The following is an 18,129-nucleotide window of genomic DNA, read 5'->3' on the forward strand; positions in this document are numbered from 1 at the left end:
TCTTATTCTATACAATAAAAATTTCTAATCGCATTCTTATAATCCTTTGCCCAAAGGTGTACGGTGGATTCTTTGTCCTCAATGCATGTAATGGCTTGGCTGATTGTGGGTGAGAGGCTTCTCCCAAATGGCAACAGGAGTGGAGAGAGGTTGGTATAACAAAGGGTTGGATATAGTTTTTTCCCCTTATTTAGTACTCACCCTCTGACCTAACCCAAACAAGCCATTCAGTGTCCTTGACTGGTCAATTAAGCCATGGTAGTTCGACATATGTCTTCAACTTAATATAATAAAAACAGGCGACAACTTCAATTGAAGCAACAAAAAAAAAGGAAAGAAAAAATTATGATGACATATTGGAACTTGTATCACTATCAGTTTGAGTGGATGCTTCAACTTCTATGCATGATCATACTCAAGCAACCTGCAATGAGTAAAAGCATCTCAGCTTTTACCGTGTTTGCATACATGCTGTCTTTTGAATCATCACACAGTAAAAGCGTCTCAGCTTTACGCCAAATAATAAAATCATGACCACAAATACAGGACTAAAATTATCAGCTGGTAACGAAAAATTGCTTAGGAACACAAAGCGTTGTAGCATTAGAGAGTTCCATAGAGCACATTGTAGACATAAACCAGTCCCATCAATAATTTATACAATCCCCCCACCATCGTGCAAAGGTTTTCACCAAAGCAAACCTAGCAACAATAATACGATCACTTTCAAATCAAAACCTTTAGAACGCCGGTTATGACATCAATTATTTCACTGTTAGCTTCAAAAAAGACATCAATTATTTCACTAACTTCTTTCTTGTCTGGGCTTGATTAGTTCAGACGCTAAACATACCGGCTACAGCCGAAAACTCTTCTCCACATCAAATTTTTTATATGTATATGTATCTGTGTATGTGGATATGTATATGTGTATATGTATATTATGTATGTAAGTATATATGTATATTATGTATGTCAGTGTGTGTGTGTGTGTGTGTGTGTGTGTGTGTGTGTGTGTATGTGTATGTATGTATGTATGTATGTATGTATGTATGTATGTATGTATGTGTGTATGTATATTATGTAAGTATATATATATTATGTATGTATTGGACTAGAAGCCATAAACCCTCCAGGCGCTTTATCATGGGGCAAACAGTACAAGAGGATTCCAATATACACAACAGGCAAGAACAAATGGCCATAAGTTGAAGATTGGATGTTACAAAGAGAATATACACATTATGAAGAAACATAGAAAGAAAAGAACAAGCCTCTTTTATTTGTACAAAACAATCGCGTAGTAGCATACCACTGCTGGTTCTCGTTCCCATAATTTTGATATATAATAATACAGGCTACAAAAGGAGAGGAAAACGCCGGACTACCCAAAATTACAGTACTTCCGTGCCAATTGGCATGTTAGCCTAATAAATTCTAGATGTCCAACGTTATGCAAAACTGATATCACAAAGAAATGGGGAGCCCACAACTCACAATCACAAGAATTACCTGAGATATATCACAAACTAATGCTGACGTATAACACGTATCGAAAAATTCACAGCAGTATATTACTTTAGCCATATTGTATACTCTCCATGGTCACCTAAGCTTGGATTCACTTCCCTTGCTCCGAAAGGTTGAAAGAGAGAAGAAAGAGCGAGGTGCTGCGAAATTCAAATAATGGGCTTAATTGCCAAGGTCAAGGTGCAGGCAACAATGTAGACAAAACTCAAAACATATGACAAGAACGTTCTTGGTAGTTGAGGAAGCAATTGAAATTGAACCACCAAACATAATTTAGTCACCAATAGTTACTTAGTTTCACATACAAACAACATAAGAAATTCTAAAAAAGATGCTGATAAGTTATTACCCTTCAAAGAACTTCCAGAAAGATGGTCCTCCCTCAACTTGAAGTTTGCAGGAGCATTTGGAATGGAGCTGCGTAAGGATTGTGCTGCATAGAATGATGCATGTTCAGCTATAGTGTTCTTCGAAATAAATAAAGAAAATACACTATTAAGGTCATGACTAATATTTAGAAATGAAAATATTACCTGCATATGTAAATGGGAAAAGCAATATAAATTATACATGGGGTCAAAAATTAGAATACAAAGCAATGAAACAATCTTTCAAAGAAAAAAAGCTACACCATATAAAATGTGTTGATGACATGAAATCAAAGGCTCAGAGCTTCATCTTCACTAATAATTACCCAAATTACTGCAACTCAAACAACAGAAGCTGTATTGCAGTTGAGTATTAACCGTCAAAAGACCAAGATTTTAAGTTTCAGCCAAAACAGAGTGGCTTTGGTCAAAATCAAAGTAAAGATGACCTCTAGTCTTGGACTTTGCTATTTCAGTTGGTTTCTTTGAAATTGACCAGGTTCGACCAACTATTTGACAAGTCTGATGAAAACCGGAACTCGACAAGTCTGACCAAAACTGAAACCAGAACCAAAACCAAATCCAAGTTTCAACCCTTAGGTGTTCAGCTTAGTTATTTGATGATGCATAAAATCTACTGGTCAAACTTGTACATATACATCTTTGTATGGTGGTTTAGCGTGATGCATTCAAGGGTTTGCAGACCATAACCTATCTATATACTACAGGCTTATAGCAGGAAATTGTCCAGGTTACATTGAGTTCCAAAAAAGTATAATTTGCTGCAATACCTAACTGTCAAAGTAATTGCATCTTGTCCTAACAGGAAGATACAATATGTAGCTTACTACGAAAAATTACTTCCCTGATTTCTAATTTTTCCCTGCTTTGAGAAACAACGTAAATGCTACTCGTTCCCAAAAAAGGAAAATATTATTAGTGGATTTAAAGATAAGCAAGGGCAACATGGCTTAAAGGCATAGCATTCCATTGTAGTGAAAATGCAGAATGTAGTAGAAAATGGTAAGCGTGGCATCAGAAGTAATATTTAGAATGAGGCTAGCAAGTCTCCTAGTCTCTTGACTTTCCTCAAGCTAGAGAGTCAGATGAGCAATGCAATTGATATTGATACTGACATACCCAGACTTAGACATGATGACTCTCGCTAAGAAAGACCTGCAAAGAAGGGAATAAGATAATCCTAGCACATGAGATATGGTTGGTTGTGGTTGGTTAAAAGCACAAAGTTGGATCTTAACAGAACCAATAGCATCTAGGAGCCCAAAATTGTGGGATGAACCACATAAAGACACATCAGTACCAACCGATTCAAAACAACCCAAACTCCAGACTAAAATACTATCAATAACAGAACTACCAGTGTGCCATACTCTTGTTGTCTAATGACTTATGGCATCTCATAATTCAAAACCCCGGAAAAGTTAATGTCATTTTAACTAATAATTTTTTCCCTACTTAGTTGCCTCAAAGGCTGCGTACCCCTCAATCAGTGGACTTCAAAACTTTGGTCACTATGAGAGCAATCATAACGTACAGAACTGCTATTTTCTCCTGATAAACCTTTGGGATCTCTCTCTCTCTCTCTCCCTCGAGCAGGAGAGGGCCTAAGCCCACCCAAATTATATCGAAAGAGAATATTTACAAAAAGAAGAAAGAAAAGCAGAGGAGAGAAACAGAAGAAGGAAGAAACAGAAACAAGGATTAAGAAAGAAGAGAGATGAGAGTTCCAAAGCAACAGATGAGCTTCTTGCACTTTGGATAAACCTTTGAGAAAGTTAAACCAACTTCTATGCAAGCAATCTAGCTGACACAATCGAACATCACTAGAGTAATTAAAGGATAACTACTAGGACCATATAACGTACAAAAAACATTTAAAGAGGCTTTCTGAGTTTCTGGTTTGCCGGCCAACCAAAGTGGGAAGGAGAAGTGCAGAAAAGACATTCAAGAAAAGCATAGTAGCTTAGAAGGGTAAAGAAACTAATCAGGAAACATGCATGATACCTTGTTCAGGGAAGACCTCGCTCTCATTGAAGCCATCATAAGAAGAAAGAGGGTAGCCCATCCTCGTCTTCCTCAGATCATCTGATGGACGTGTTGCCAAATCGCGGCCATCTTCTGTGTCTTCATCACCTTCAGAAGCTGTTGAGGCAGATACCCAATCAGTTATTAAACTCTCTACGCCCCTGCTTTTTCTCCCAAATTTCAATAGTCGCTTGAACCCTTTCGTCACATCCTTCCGTGGTTGCTGAGATGCATTAGCAACAAGCATAGGTATCTGAGCACTTCCCCATTTCTTTCTCATTCGAACAGCATCAGCTTCCATCATTTGGTTTAGTGGGTGAAAGTTCCAAGATGCTGGACTGCCTGTAGCTGAATCTACAGAAGCATCAATATCTGATGTCTCATTTACATAAGAAAATGAATGTTGAATGTGTGAGTTCCATGATCCAGGGCTTTCTCCTGGTGATGCCTGCAAATTTCCTGCAGAAGTATTAAACTTTGAGGAAACAGCAGCCATATCATCATCTGCTTGGGAAAATGATCTTGGAACATCGCCATCTTCTAATCCAGGGTCATCAAAATTTCCAAATTCTTGACTCAGTCTTGGCTTTTCACTCTCTGAGTCTGCAGGAAAATCTGTGGCCTTAGGGTTTCCTTCAGCAGATTTTCTTTCAAGTTCTTCTTCATCTTTAACCATGTCAGGCGAATCCTTATGCTGATCCACCATTTCTTCGAAATCTTCTCCATCCTCTAGCACCTCAGAAACCATGGAGGCTTCAAGTTTACCTACACCAGCTCCAGCACCAGGTCCTAAACCATTGCCCTTCCTGAGGAATGATTTTGATTCACCATTCTTCTGGACTTTCTTAAGAAAAACGGGCTCTGTAGGGTCCTTGGAAAATCTTGCAGGTGACAAATTGGCACCGTCAGAATTGAGAGGTGAAAGGTCCTTCAATTCACAAGGACCAACTGAAGAATTCCTCATGGACTGCGACCTACGTGGCTTGTCTTCCTTGACAAGGTTCACCTCTTCAAAGTTGCTCTTGCTTCGAGAAAAGTTTTTTGACTGAACACGTGTATTTACTCTGCTAATTCCTGCTGATGGCTTTGTGTTTTCCTTTCTGAAATCAGAGAAGTCGGGAACAGATTGTGCAAGAGGATTTTCAGGTTGGGTCCTGAGTTTTACAGAACCAGCTTTGGTAGCTTTGGTAGAAGACTTAGGAAGTGATGCTGCTGGTGTCCGAGGGGTGGTGGAAGACAAACTTTTACTAGATGGAAGCTTTCTGGAGTTGTTGCTTTTAGAAGAACCATCACTAAATAGATTATTACCATATGCTTTATCTTGGCCATAATCAACTTGTTCATAAAATTCTTGCAGATCTTCTTCCTCTCCCTGAATGGACTCTAATGTCTGCTGCCAAAATGAGAATAGGTTACTTACAAAGCGTGATTCAAAAATAAAGAAAAACAATCATCATATAAATTATGATATTAAAGGGGCAAATGATCAACCAAATATAATTTCAAGAACAAGAAACAAGTTAGAAGGAGAAAAATGCTCTCTGAGCAAATTATAATGACGAAAATCTCAATAGAGCAACTACATCATCTAAAATCAATCATCAGAAACAAGCTAAGTCATAATGCAGCTCAGTCTGTTTTCTTGTTTGACTGCCGCACTAAACTTCTGCTTCATGACAGGATCTAGGTTATTAACAAGTATGTACGGCATAACTGTCTCTGTAGTTAAGAATTTGCTTCAGATCGAATACCTTACAGTTGAAAGCTAATACCTAATAAAAAAGTCTGTCAGATTATAATTTAAAAACCAAAGATCCATTGCATTCATGAGTAACATACTAATTTATCTTGCAATATAAACTAAAGGAAACCATCCATGTCTATAAGCATGTAACAAAGTGATTAGCAGAGAGGAAAACTTTATTTTCCAATTTCCAATATCATAACATGACCGTTTAGGTGCAATAATTCCATAAGTAAAATATGAATCTGTATTTATGAAAGTACACAAAATCCCAGAACAAATAAATGCACAAAGACCAGCACTGGGAGCATTATCATTAGAGTGCAAATACCTGGTCTTTGTTTTTTAAAGCTGAAGAGGCTTTAAAAGACCTAAACTTTTCTGCGCGGCGCCAACTGTATGTCAAGTCCTGTCCATCAGCAGATCTTGCAAATTTGCCCCTCATTTCAGCCTGACTATGTTCTAAGCTGTCATGCATAGCCTTCATCTTTGCTTCCTTTTGAGCCCTTTTAGATCCCCACTCTTCTCTTAGCTTTGCATCCCTTTTTATCATATATTTCTCATAGAATTTTCCTCTACAGTCATCTGATGGACTGAGGGATCCAGGTTTCTGCTTTACTTTATTACCATAGTCCTGATTATTTACCATCTTCAACAGTAAATTAGCATCAAAGCCTATGCCATTACTAGAATCCTCTCTCACTAGATTGCTCTCGGGGATTTGGTTAGGAGGAGTTGCTGCTTCTCTTTTCTCTACAGCTTTGGGTGCATGATCAACCTGCACATCAGCAGGTTTGCTTCTTCGAGAAGAAGCTATCTGATCACTTTGAACCCTGAGCTTGTGTGCAGCGAAAAGTTTTTCCAACTCATTCGCTTTCATTTGTAGTTCATCATTCAGCTCCTGATTTCCTTTTGATGGCCTCACCGCCTGAGCCTGCTCCGTTGAAGATGTGGAGGGTGAATCGAATATTTCCATGCTTTCCTTAGCCCTCTTCCCTGGAAAAACTGACACAGCATTTCCTTCTTCAGGTGCTCTTCCGTCTTTCCATCCCGGCAGCTTCCTAATCTGATCAGGAGCATACGATTGCCGTAGGAAATTTGTGCCCAGGTGACCAGAATCTTCTTTTGGTTTGGTTGAAAGAGAACCAAACGGAACCCGAGAAGCAGCTGCCTCTTTTACCCCTACTTCCTCCAGTTTTCCAGGATAAGTTCTCCATTGAGATTGGGGAGTCAGCAAGTCACTTTCTGGGGAGATCCCTTCCATCTTGCCAGACGAAGTTTTGAATGGAAATCGCGAATCTGATGGCCCTTTGGGTTTCACTTTGATGTCCTCTGTTTTGCTCGCAAATGTCCGGGATTGGGTAAGCAAGGTTGATTGATCCTTCGCTCCAACACCTTCTGTACCTGAAGGAATCTCTCTAGGTTGGGACCATGAACCTTCTTGATCTTTCCGTCCAACCTGCTCAGCTACAGCTAATACAGCTCGTGATGGGATCTGCACAGCTGCTTGATCTTTCACGTGCTCCTCTGAAATGGCCTTACATTGGGTATGAATGGTTGCTTGCTCTTTCAAACGACTACAGTCACCTGATCCTGAAGAAGCTCTCGCTCGGGTCTGAGAAGCAGCTTGATCATTCAATCCAGGATTCTCTATCCTGCCCATAGAAACATTCTTCCGGTAAATCCCCTGCTCCTTTTCCACAGCTGATCCTGACCGAATACTGGATGTTATAGTACCTTCATTCTCAATACGATCTCTATCCTTACAAAAAGCCTTGATCTCAGCCTGAGACAAAGGCAATGAAGAGGAAGAAGAGGAAGTTGCTGTTGGGCATTCTTTAAGATCCGACCAGGAGCATGATGTGGCAGTATCCTTCAATCCACTAGCCTCCTCCTCTTCAGTTTTACTAATGGATTGGGCCTGGAAGTTGACAGATGTAGGGGTCCCTGCAGCACTCCCACTCCCTTTCCTCTCATTGTAGCTGCTATTGGTGCTGTTATTCAGATCTATGCTCATGTCACTGGCACCACTCCATCTCCTTAACACTGACTTCTCCACACTGACATCAGAAGGAAGCCTTCGGTGCTCCCCCTTGCCTGCAGCCACCTTACTAACACCCCCACCAGGGATGCTGATAGAACTTCCAGCCTGTTCTTTCCGCTTGCTTTCAAAGAGATTGATCCGATCCTGCACACTCAGCCGCCTCGAACCCTCTCCTAAAGCCTGCTGAGCTGGCTCAGCCACCGATGCAGCAGGAGGCTCCTCTGTTGCCTTGTCTGCTTGTATTTCCACAAAATGCCTGGGAAGGGGCTTGGACTGCTGCCTAGCAGGTAGTCCTGCCATGCTTAGTTGTGGTTGTCGGCTGTTGCTGGGCTTGGGGAGCTCGAGCCCCCCACCATCATTAGAGGGCAATTTACCACCACTTGGCTCCATCTCTGGCTCGTCTATTGACATGTCTGAGCCAGAGGAGGCACAGACATTCCCTTCATCAAAGCCCTTCCATTGTGAAGGCAGCGATGGAGGCAGGTGCTGGTGGCAAACAAAATCAGGCCGCCTCTGGCATAGTGAAATAAACCTGGTGCATGCTTCGCTGGACACCAATATGACACATATTGCATTATCAGTAACATCATAATCATCATCATCCTAATTATCACTTCATGTCATTATCATTATAGACATCACTTCAGATTGTGAGAAGACACAAAAGAAAAGAGGAATAGATTAGTAAGGGAGATTTATCTCTGTATTTACAGCTGGAAACCCTCTCACCTAAAAAAGAGAACAATTCAACGGCCCTTGCAAAGCTCCACAAGATACATATTTTAGAGAACATGCTAAGATGAGGTAGCTGAAAGAGCATGGTGTATGACTATATTATCCTATGATATTTCCCTTTTGAGATAACAGCGCCAACACCATAAGTCATTTCATAAAAATTATGTTAGAACCAGCAATATGAACACTTGAGGAAACCCGTCCCAGCTTTTTAACATGAAACCACCTTCCAACAAATTTGGGGTGCAATCACTAAGCTATAGACTATTTGCTATTAAATTTTGATGAGTCGTCACTATTATATGCATCTTATCCATGTTTGTTAAGATTGACATGCATCAATAACATATACCAAGTTTACTTAATCCCAACCATATATCAAGACGTCATAGTCCTTGTGAGTAACCGGTCCATTTCAACCAAAACATTAGACTACAATTCAATAAATAAGCTCTAATGGATCCTTCTTGAAAACTGTCTTTAAAAACTAAGAACTTTGGCCAGTCAGGGGACCCATTTAACATTCAATAGATTTTCAGAACACACTGACCGTAAGATCATATAGTGATCTGACTAGTGATGATGTGTTATAGACAAGGAATCTTATTGTTGAGATGCCCAGTGGTATTAGATGATGAGATGAGGAAGATTTCTTGGTTATTACTAATAACACTATTATGACCTCCGAATAATGATCATTTATTTATTTATTTATTCGATGGGTTTGAAATACTGGATTTTGAAAAGTTCTCACAATTAAGCAGCTAGTATTCACAGAAAATTTAGGATAACCCAGCTAATGATGCCAGACTGATCAGGGGAGGACAGGTAATAGAGGCAATGGGGACAGAGTTTTCAAGTAGGCTTTCAAATGTTACAATACAGAAGCCCAAATCTGGGTATATGGTGGTCATTCAACGGGTGGCTGCCAAAATCTGATGGAACAAATAGAGAAAAAACTGCTGGATCCCGATCCATTCAGCTGAAAACCATGTCAGAGTCCTTGCATTGTGGATCAGGTAGAGACCATAATGGACAAATCTCAGAGTTGGTCAAAAAATGTCAAAACAGTGAAGATAAGAAAAGACTGGTGATTCTTTGTAATCTTTACAGAAACAGATCAATAGTGGTGAGGGGTCTCTACACAATTTCTTGTTGTGTAGCCTTATTGGTTGATAGTCACGTTAAATAGAAAGCTGACCTTCGATTTAATGAATGGCAACAATGGATTTATAATACTTGACCCTGAATTAGCGAGATACTGCCCATTCCCGATATCTATATACATACAGAAAGAGATTCCATCATCCATGTTGGGTATCATTAGATTCATCATATCATTACTTGCATTTCTAGTCTTATAGAAACTCAATACCAACGCATCATGACCATAAATTTTACTGGTCCTATAAGTTACATGACTATATGACATAGAAGACAACACAACCAACTAGCATGTGAATGATGATCCCAAAGACAAACCTCAACAACTGTGACTATGCAGTGTCTCAAATGAACATCAAAAGCACACCATACTGGCAGGTTTTGCATATAAGCACATTAATCATGCTCAATGGTTGAACATGATGCATATATGTCCTAGGAAGATTGTGATCAAACACCACCCAAGTATAAGCACCAGATTAATAAGACTATAAAGTAATGGAATCAGCAGGTGGTTGTAGGGCATTTTCACAAACACCAAAGGCTGAATCTCTGGTCACCAAAGAAAATCCCGCCCCTCAGTTCTCAACTATCACATGTTCCAAACTCTGAGCATTTAAATGTTCAGGTAGGCAACTAAAACTGGATATTAAGAGATGAAGTTTTGGACTTACTTCAGGCGATGTGCACCAAAATGGTCTGCAAAGATAAGTAGTTCAGAGACATTGTCAAGGGTGAATCCAGCAGCCGCTGCCCGAGCACAAGCTGTAGTCAGATCTTGCTTTACAGAAACAAGACGCACATCAATGGCCCTGAGAAGTTCCTTCCTGGGTAAGAAACAATAAAAAGCGGGGAACATTTTAAGAAACTAGTTCAGGAACTGGAAGAAAAGTTTCAAGCAATGGTTTTTCTTTTCCCTCCATTTCATTTAATTGTCAGCTTCATGGTTTTATGCTAATTCATTCAGGGTTTTCATTTTTCACTTTTAGTGGTAACATTTTAAGAGAATATTTTTACAGCTTATGCTAATTCCCAGTATTCCCCAGATCCTAAATTGGTGAATGTAGAAAGCTTAAACTTATCAACTTTAGTGGAAGCAAAGCACTTAAGATAACACAGCAGGGTTCATCAACATAAGGCAAACAGTCTTTGAAACCAGTAGTCACCATGCAGCCACCTAATATGAAATTATGCCTGCAAAACACACTTCCTGCAGGCAGTTTAACAGTCCAAATTTACCAACTCAGAAATCATGCAAATCCTATTCTACTTTTAAATGTAGTCTATTTTGTTTGCTTGAACGCTCCTTGCCTTGATGAAATTAAGTTAATATGTCCTAACAATACACAGCCATGAATACAAATTTTAAAAAACTAGGCATGTGATGACAGATTTAAAATTTGTTGCCTAACAGAAGGGAAAAAAATGCTGGAGCCCAATTAAGCGGATCCTTCTTTACTTTTAAAATTTTCATTAACATGGCCGACAAACCAATGTAAATTGCATGAGAATCAAGCAACACTAAATAAAGCTAGCATTTCCTTTTCTTGTAACCAGTTCCTCATTAAACAAAAAGCACTTCTGAAGACATTACCTAGGAATGGAGATCAAAAGGATTTGTTACATTGGGAAAGTGCATCCATTTTTTTCCTCATGTACTAAATATCTTCACTTTGTTTATCAGCAATTAAAAAGCAAAGGAAATTGCAGGTCGAACCAGTTTCTTATTGAGGGGAAAAAAGGAATAAATAGAAAAGCAATGAATATAGTAATTTTATTGTTTCTATCTGAGTAAACTCCAGATTCAATTTGTTGATAAAATTATTTTCTCATTTTTTAAAAATAGCTTTTAAGATTTTTCATATCTCTTCTACGTTCTTCAAAAACTTTTTAGTTTAACATTGGCTTAAGTTTCCTGAAAACCTAGATCATTTTTGTTGAATCTATGATTCTCAATAGGTCACATTCATCAATAATTTGTATGATATACTTCAAATTCAGGAACTCCTAAGAACTTTCTTGCACGTATCCTTTTTTCTATAGTTTTCTGGGTCAGCTATGTGAGTCATGCTTCATCGGCTGTCCTTAAACTTTGTATGCCACAAATAGAAGAAAGAAAAAATGATCATGGAGTTGACAAGAATGGAGGTTGACCATAGGGCATGAGAGGGGGAAGAGGGGAAGCAAAGGAAAATAAATAGAATTCCATTGGTGCATTTGTTCTTGCTCCTAGAGGCATCGGGGATGGGACGAAAGAAGACAGGGAGGAGGTAGAGGAAGATGGGGAGAAAATAGGGCTGACAACATCAACAGATAAGCAGATGGAGAGGTTGGTTGCATAGACAGCAAAAGTTGGCAGAGAGAATGCAGCAGACAAAAGGGAGGAAGGTCAGTTCAGATAGAGCAATAGAGATAGCAAAATGGGGCTATCAGTTTGTCATCATAGAGGAGAGAGCTCTGAAAATAGGATAAAAAAGGAAGGACCTCTCAGAAAATAGTGTCCAAACTAAACAAGCTCTAGAAAATAGTGTGTGCAGGTATGGCTAGAGTGGCATTATAAAAAGTTGGAAACGGGGCACTACAGGCATATACACACATATAGGCATAGAAGCATGCAAGTTTTCACAGAGATATTTTTCTTGTATCTTTTTATTTGTAGTGATTGTGATCTTCAAAACAAACTAGTCTTATATCGTCCACATGAAAATATGAATATTTCTAATGTTATGCATAATGTTACCAGACTACAGCATTTCACTGGAGGAAAAATCCTCTTGATTTATGAGTTCACAGAGCATTTTTCACTTCATTTGTCTAGGTCTTCCCTCTTTAGGCTTACCACTAACATATTCTCAGACTTGCTCATTTATAGGATTGTTTTAACACAATCTTAGACATGCATATCATCTCACACACATGTTCCTAGCTTATCTTTTATTTATAAATCCTTTAAGCTTCCCCTTCCATATTTTGTTCTAATTCTATCCCTTATAATGGTACTATGCATCGACCACAACGATTTCCCTCACTGCTGGACTCATCTCTTCACCCTCCTCATTAACAATCATTCTAGCTATTACAGCAAAGTTCATCTTTTAAGTAATTCAGAACTTATCTTCAACTCTCAATAAATATTGACAAGTGCAAAACACTTCCAAAGACACATCTCAGCTTCATCATGCTTCAACCCTGATACAGATATCCTTCTCTACATCTTCATTCTGTTCCAAGGACATTATTCCTAGTTTTAAATTGTTTTTCAATGCATAACTTTTTCTAATGGTTGCCAAGTGAGCATTCACTTTCCACTACCAAGTTTTCGTGTGCATGCATACCCTTCCCCACTCCAAGCACCATAACAACTACTTCTGTAAAACATTAGGCCATTTGCCCACATATTATATACCATGATATCTTGAATCTCCATTCATCTCCATAACTGCAAATTACAAGTTGTTCCTCTTTCAGATTTGATCACCTTATGCTCAAATAGTTTGACATTTTACTCTTCTGCTTATGATATACAGATCAACTACTAGCCTCTAATATAAAAAAGGATATACTCAAAAAAGACCCAATGGAAGGCAAAGAAAGAATCAAAAGGGGGATGTGTAGATAAAACTTGTACAAGATTAATTAAGCAGCTAATGAATACCACAAAGAAAACTGTGGAGAGTAGTAAGGGTCCATTCAGTTGATGTGAAATAAAATGAAGCAGGCATTAAGGTGCTTGCCCCTGACATACGAGAATTTACTCACTGCTGGCCTTCTAAATGTCAAAAAAGACATCCAAGGATTGGCAGGGGGCAAGAATAATGATGTTGCTGGAATCCATGCCAAGACCTACAAGTAATTGCTCAGAGTAACTGCACAAATAAGTTTCGTAAGGGACCTTTCTAGCACATAGTCACGCAAGTAAGAAGATCAAGACACCATGTTTATAGTGGGCATAGCCATAACCCTGCATGTTTGATAGGCTACTGAAAATTACAAACTAGCAAAAACTAACGAGTATTAATATCGACATATGCAATCAATATTAAAGGCACCACTCGTCAGATTGTATGCCTGTTGTTTTGCACATCTCCATCTCAGACACATAAATTTGTTAAATAAGCAAAAGATAGTTGTATGTGAAATCTTATATCAAATGATAAATTAATTAGGACTATATCAACAAGCGCATTCACAACTTGAGAAATTTTGTAGTAAGAAGAGAAGCCTACTTTGTTATGTCTGCTGCTGCTGTTTCATGTTCACCTGAACCAAACATTAAATGGAATTTTGTGTTAACAAAATGATTCAACTTTTTCAAAAAACCACCTATAGTAAAAAGCAAGTCAAACCAAATAATTTCCCTGTAGAAGAAAACCACCAAAGACTGGTTTCTAGTACATTCTACTGGAAAATATTATAGAGGGTCAGAACACCGATTTAAATCAACCATTTCAAACATTGAAGATTATCACATAAAAACAAGCTGCAACATACGGACATCTAATTTACAGAAAAGGATATGCATTAAGTTGAAGAGACAGAGGTGGGCTATTAATTAAAATTAATTATATAAAAAGTTGTCAGTATATTTACTGGTTCCTCAAAAGTATTTGTCCATTAAACCTTCTTGTCATATCCCCAATCACGTCCATGTGTTTCCATGTGTTGCATTGTGTGTTAAATGTTAATAGGTTTATACATCAAAAGGCCATTTTACTTACATGCAACTTGTGCATTCTTATTGGCATAGTTGTCAGGGTTATAGTTGATGATACAACATACATATACATGCACTATGCATTTACGCAAAGAATGCAGTTACAAAGTTTCTGCAACCTTTTCAGTTATCGCTCTTCAAACCCTCCAATTTGAAACATTGATACCCAACCAAGTCCATTAAGATCCTATGACCCTCACTGATAGTTCCACAACTAGCCTGGAGTAGCCATAAAACATTGTAGAACTCTTTTCTATCTGCCTCAGAATGGTGGAACCTATCACATGGCAAGATAGGTTATTGAATCTCATGTTGAATACTGAAACTTGGTTACAGATTGATTCATCACAATTTATAACATTATTTACTTTATAACACCCTACTTAATATATTTCTGATGAGAACGTCTAATACTGAAACTTTTAAAATACATTCCAGCATCTTACTTTAGTTCAAAGGGCCAAAAGTTGAGAATATTTACAGCAAAATATTCTTTCTGATGATATGTTCCAACCTTAAGGGATGGCAGTTGTTTGATATTTTGAGGTATTAACAATCATCTTGATGTTCAATATAGATCAAATTAAATTCACACAAAAGTGACCAGCACAACCAGACTCAAAGGTGAGAAAAAGGGCATGCCCAGCTTGCTCTGCAGTGTGATCATGAACATTTTTATCAAACTTAAAGCCATCTGGACGATTGCATGAGGTTGAGCCATGAAAATTTAGATAAGGAACAAGACCAATGGTACAAACTACAAGTAATAAACCAGAAAGGTAGTGTGAACACAGAATATTGAGGGAGAGGATGAAGGATACTTAAATTGTTCTCAAGGTTCCATCAATTGGCATATGAGAAAGCAAGCAGAAAATTCTCACGTGAAAAATGATGTTTATTGTTGAAAAAATGAAAGTGAAACCGGAAATAAATGTAAAGAAAACTTAAACGTACCCAGTGCACCAGATGGTGGATCTCCTGCTCCCTGAATTGGAAGACCTTTCACTTTCAGGTAATGCTAAGAGAAGCTACTGCTTAATCCAAATAGAAAAGAATGCAGCAAAGTGCATTACCTGTAAATATATTTTCCTCGCACCTTCCAACTGTGACGCCTCAGCATCAAATGTATAGACCAATTCCAGCACCTCAGGTGTACTTACAAACCGAACAAACCTGCAGCAAAAATTTATTCATAACAAATACTGCATATAATGCATTCGGAACAACAGGTGCTCATAAACACCGCTCTCATCCAAATCATTGAATATGTCTCTGAAACACATTCTAACAAGCAGATTTCATCAGAAATTTTCTAAGTCTCCAACCTTTCGAGTGTTCCTTTTTTGAACCATGTGCTGCTATTTTTCCGTCCCTCGACCTCAAGCTTTATGGACTGAACTCCCTGCGAAGCCTGCTCTCCAGCAACCTTCAGATGAGTAATGAATGGTTTCAAGAATCCAGATGCCAGCTTCTCAGTCTTCCCATCTCCCGAAACGAACAACTCGCACCTGCAAGAAACGATGTTTTTTCAGAGATTGCCAGAAAAGGGAAGCACGGGATGCCAAAGCCATCTACGTCGAGCATTCTCACCGGGATCGCCTCGGCGAGAGCTGGAACAGAGCATAGTCCAGAGGCGTATCCGAATCCATTTCCTCAATGCCAACAAACCAGCTCCTTTATCAGCTACACCCCATAAACTTCCCCTCGGCGATTCAAATCCCGGAACCCTGCAAACCTGCAAGAATCCAGCAAAGGAAACTTTTTCAAACAAATAAAACCATCACACTTATACACAAAAAAAAGTGAAAAATCGAATCAAATCCCAGATCTACCAGATCGAAACCATTTCCGGATCCAATTCACATACAATATCCCCAAAAAGAAAAATAATTCCCCAACCGACACAAAAAATTACAAACAAACTGGCACCGGGAGACCGATCCATTAATAATTTATATAATGCTGAGGGAATCGAGTCCTCCTGAGCCAAGAAACCCCCGATCGCCCAACAAAATCAATCGGATTCCCTCGATCGAAGCCCCAACCCACGGGGACAACCCCAGGATTCCCTCCGATCGCATCAAGAACTCACCTTTCGCTGCCTCCCCTGCCGGCGTTTCCGATCCTCGAGCTCGATCTCCGATCCCTCCCACGGGCATTCCTCTCTCTCTCTCTCTTTCTCTCTCTAAAATGTGAGCGAGAGAGCCCTAACGGAGGGTCGCGTCTACTCGAAGGCGTTGGCTTTGGTGTTCGCTTTACTCCTCTCTCTCTCTCTCTCTCTCTCGATGCAAGAAAGGGAGAGAGAGGGAGGATTGGGATGGGTTTGCAGAAGAAGTGGGGTGGGAGAGTGGGAGCTTTTCGGACACAAAAAACTTTTTGCCGAGGGAGAGTGAAAGTCCCAAAATAGCCCATGAGAAAAGGAAAAAAAAAGGAAATTTTCAAAGGGCGGGGAAGGAGGCAAATAACTTGCTATGCGTCATGAGAGAGGCACGCCGGCCCAACTCTTAGTCACCTAAGATCCTGATCCAGAGAAGGCCCATCATAAGAAAGGCCTCAGGCAAAATAGAAAAAAAAAAAAAAAAAACTTTTCTTAATGAGCTCATCTTCCCACTGCAGAAAAGATCTCAAAAGATAAAATTAAAAAAAAAAAAATTCCAAATACATTGAACCGCTCCTGGGGAAGGTGAAGGACTAAGCATTGTTAGGTGTTATTTATTTTGAAATGAGATATAATACATGGTTTGCTAGTGGTACCTTGTGAAAAAAGAATGCATAACAGTTTATTTTTTATTTTTGATTTAGGTCTTGACTTAGATTTAGGGATCTTTAGTTTCTTTCGATTACATCTTTAGGGAAAATGAGTAGATTTTGATGTGACAAAGATGTGTCAACTATCCATGCAATTTTTCTGGTTTGTTGAGCAATGAAGCAACTGACCGAATATGATGTGTTAAGATATAAAGAGTTTGCCGTTTGTGTCTAATCGAAATAACAAAAATGCATATAAGACTTTGTTAATGTCATACAATTTCTGTTGGCGTATGTTAGTTTTTCAATTCAAGATCATGTTTTGGTTGAAATATCACAATCAAGTTGCTATTCCATGCATATTCCACTTCATAACTTTACCTAATGATTAATATATAGAACATCAAGGGATGTTTGCTTTAATTTCAGCTGATCTACTTTTCGAGAATAAAGATAACGCTTGATATAATACAAGTTGCTAAAGATGGAGAGAAGAAGAATGAAATGGGACAAAAGGCAGCATCTTGTGCGAGCAAACAAAAACAAAAACAAAGTAGGATCCATGTTCTTGACCAGAAACTAATATACAACCGCTCTTGTGTATATTTTACTATGTCATGATGGGATGAGCAAACATAAATACATCCCGAATACAATGTCCAAGAAGAGAAATCATCACTAAGCTGGTCTAAGCAATGATTAAGCAACTACAACTAGCAGTAATGTTTTAAAATTCAGCTAATCAATGGTCAATGATACTCCAAGACCACAGTCACATCTTGCATTGTTTTACTAATCAATCAGAAAGGCATCCAAAGCTCTTATCATTTTGATCCTTCTCTATTTTATTTTTTTTTTGTTCCATCCTAAAGTTTGACTTGCTTAAGTTTTAGTTAATTATACCATAAGGGGAAAGATATATATGGATGCTGAATATTTAGTTGGGTGTGTGCGTGATCTTTGGGGCGAGATACAACAAACTTAAAAAAAATGCATTAATTAAGGCTAAAAAAGATACTTAAGGGTATTTTTGTGA

The 18,129-nt window shown here is 38.7% G+C and overlaps 1 protein-coding gene across 7 annotated transcripts; it reads right to left on the minus strand.

Moving 5' to 3' along the window:
- Positions 1-1,261: 1,261 nt before the first annotated feature.
- On the minus strand, positions 1,262-16,740 carry LOC103702326 (uncharacterized). Of its 7 annotated transcripts, none has more exons than XM_008784710.5 (11): positions 16,438-16,740; positions 15,936-16,080; positions 15,671-15,853; positions 15,419-15,518; positions 15,300-15,330; positions 13,858-13,891; positions 10,306-10,458; positions 6,020-8,279; positions 3,924-5,334; positions 1,880-1,963; positions 1,262-1,670 (listed from the first exon to the last, which is right to left on the minus strand). In XM_008784710.5, the coding sequence occupies exons 2-11, from the start codon at positions 15,992-15,994 to the stop codon at positions 1,606-1,608; spliced, it is 4,380 nt and encodes a 1,459-aa protein (XP_008782932.4). In that variant the 5' UTR covers positions 15,995-16,080; positions 16,438-16,740; the 3' UTR covers positions 1,262-1,605. The 7 variants fall into 7 exon arrangements, with proteins under 7 accessions (XP_008782932.4, XP_008782922.4, XP_088557788.2 ...); XM_008784700.4 differs by having other exon boundaries at positions 3,924-5,337; XM_088701662.2 differs by having other exon boundaries at positions 10,306-10,443; positions 16,438-16,713.
- Positions 16,741-18,129: the final 1,389 nt, after the last annotated feature.

The sequence above is a fragment of the Phoenix dactylifera genome, chromosome 7, assembly GCF_051530095.1.
Source record: "Phoenix dactylifera cultivar Ajwa chromosome 7, Ajwa_hap1_PhDact_Kaust_v1.1, whole genome shotgun sequence".
NCBI classification, from domain to species: domain Eukaryota; kingdom Viridiplantae; phylum Streptophyta; class Magnoliopsida; order Arecales; family Arecaceae; genus Phoenix; species Phoenix dactylifera.

Coding starts and splice junctions, on each gene's coding strand:
- LOC103702326 (XM_008784700.4), bottom strand. CDS start 15,994: ATGGATTCGGATACGCCTCTGGACTATGCTCTGTTCCAGCTCTCGCCG. Junction 8,280..10,305: donor TTTGGTGCACATCGCCTGAA/GTAAGTCCAAAA, acceptor ATTGGTGTCCAG/CGAAGCATGCACCAGGTTTA. Junction 5,338..6,019: donor CTTTAAAAAACAAAGACCAG/GTATTTGCACTC, acceptor TCATTTTGGCAG/CAGACATTAGAGTCCATTCA.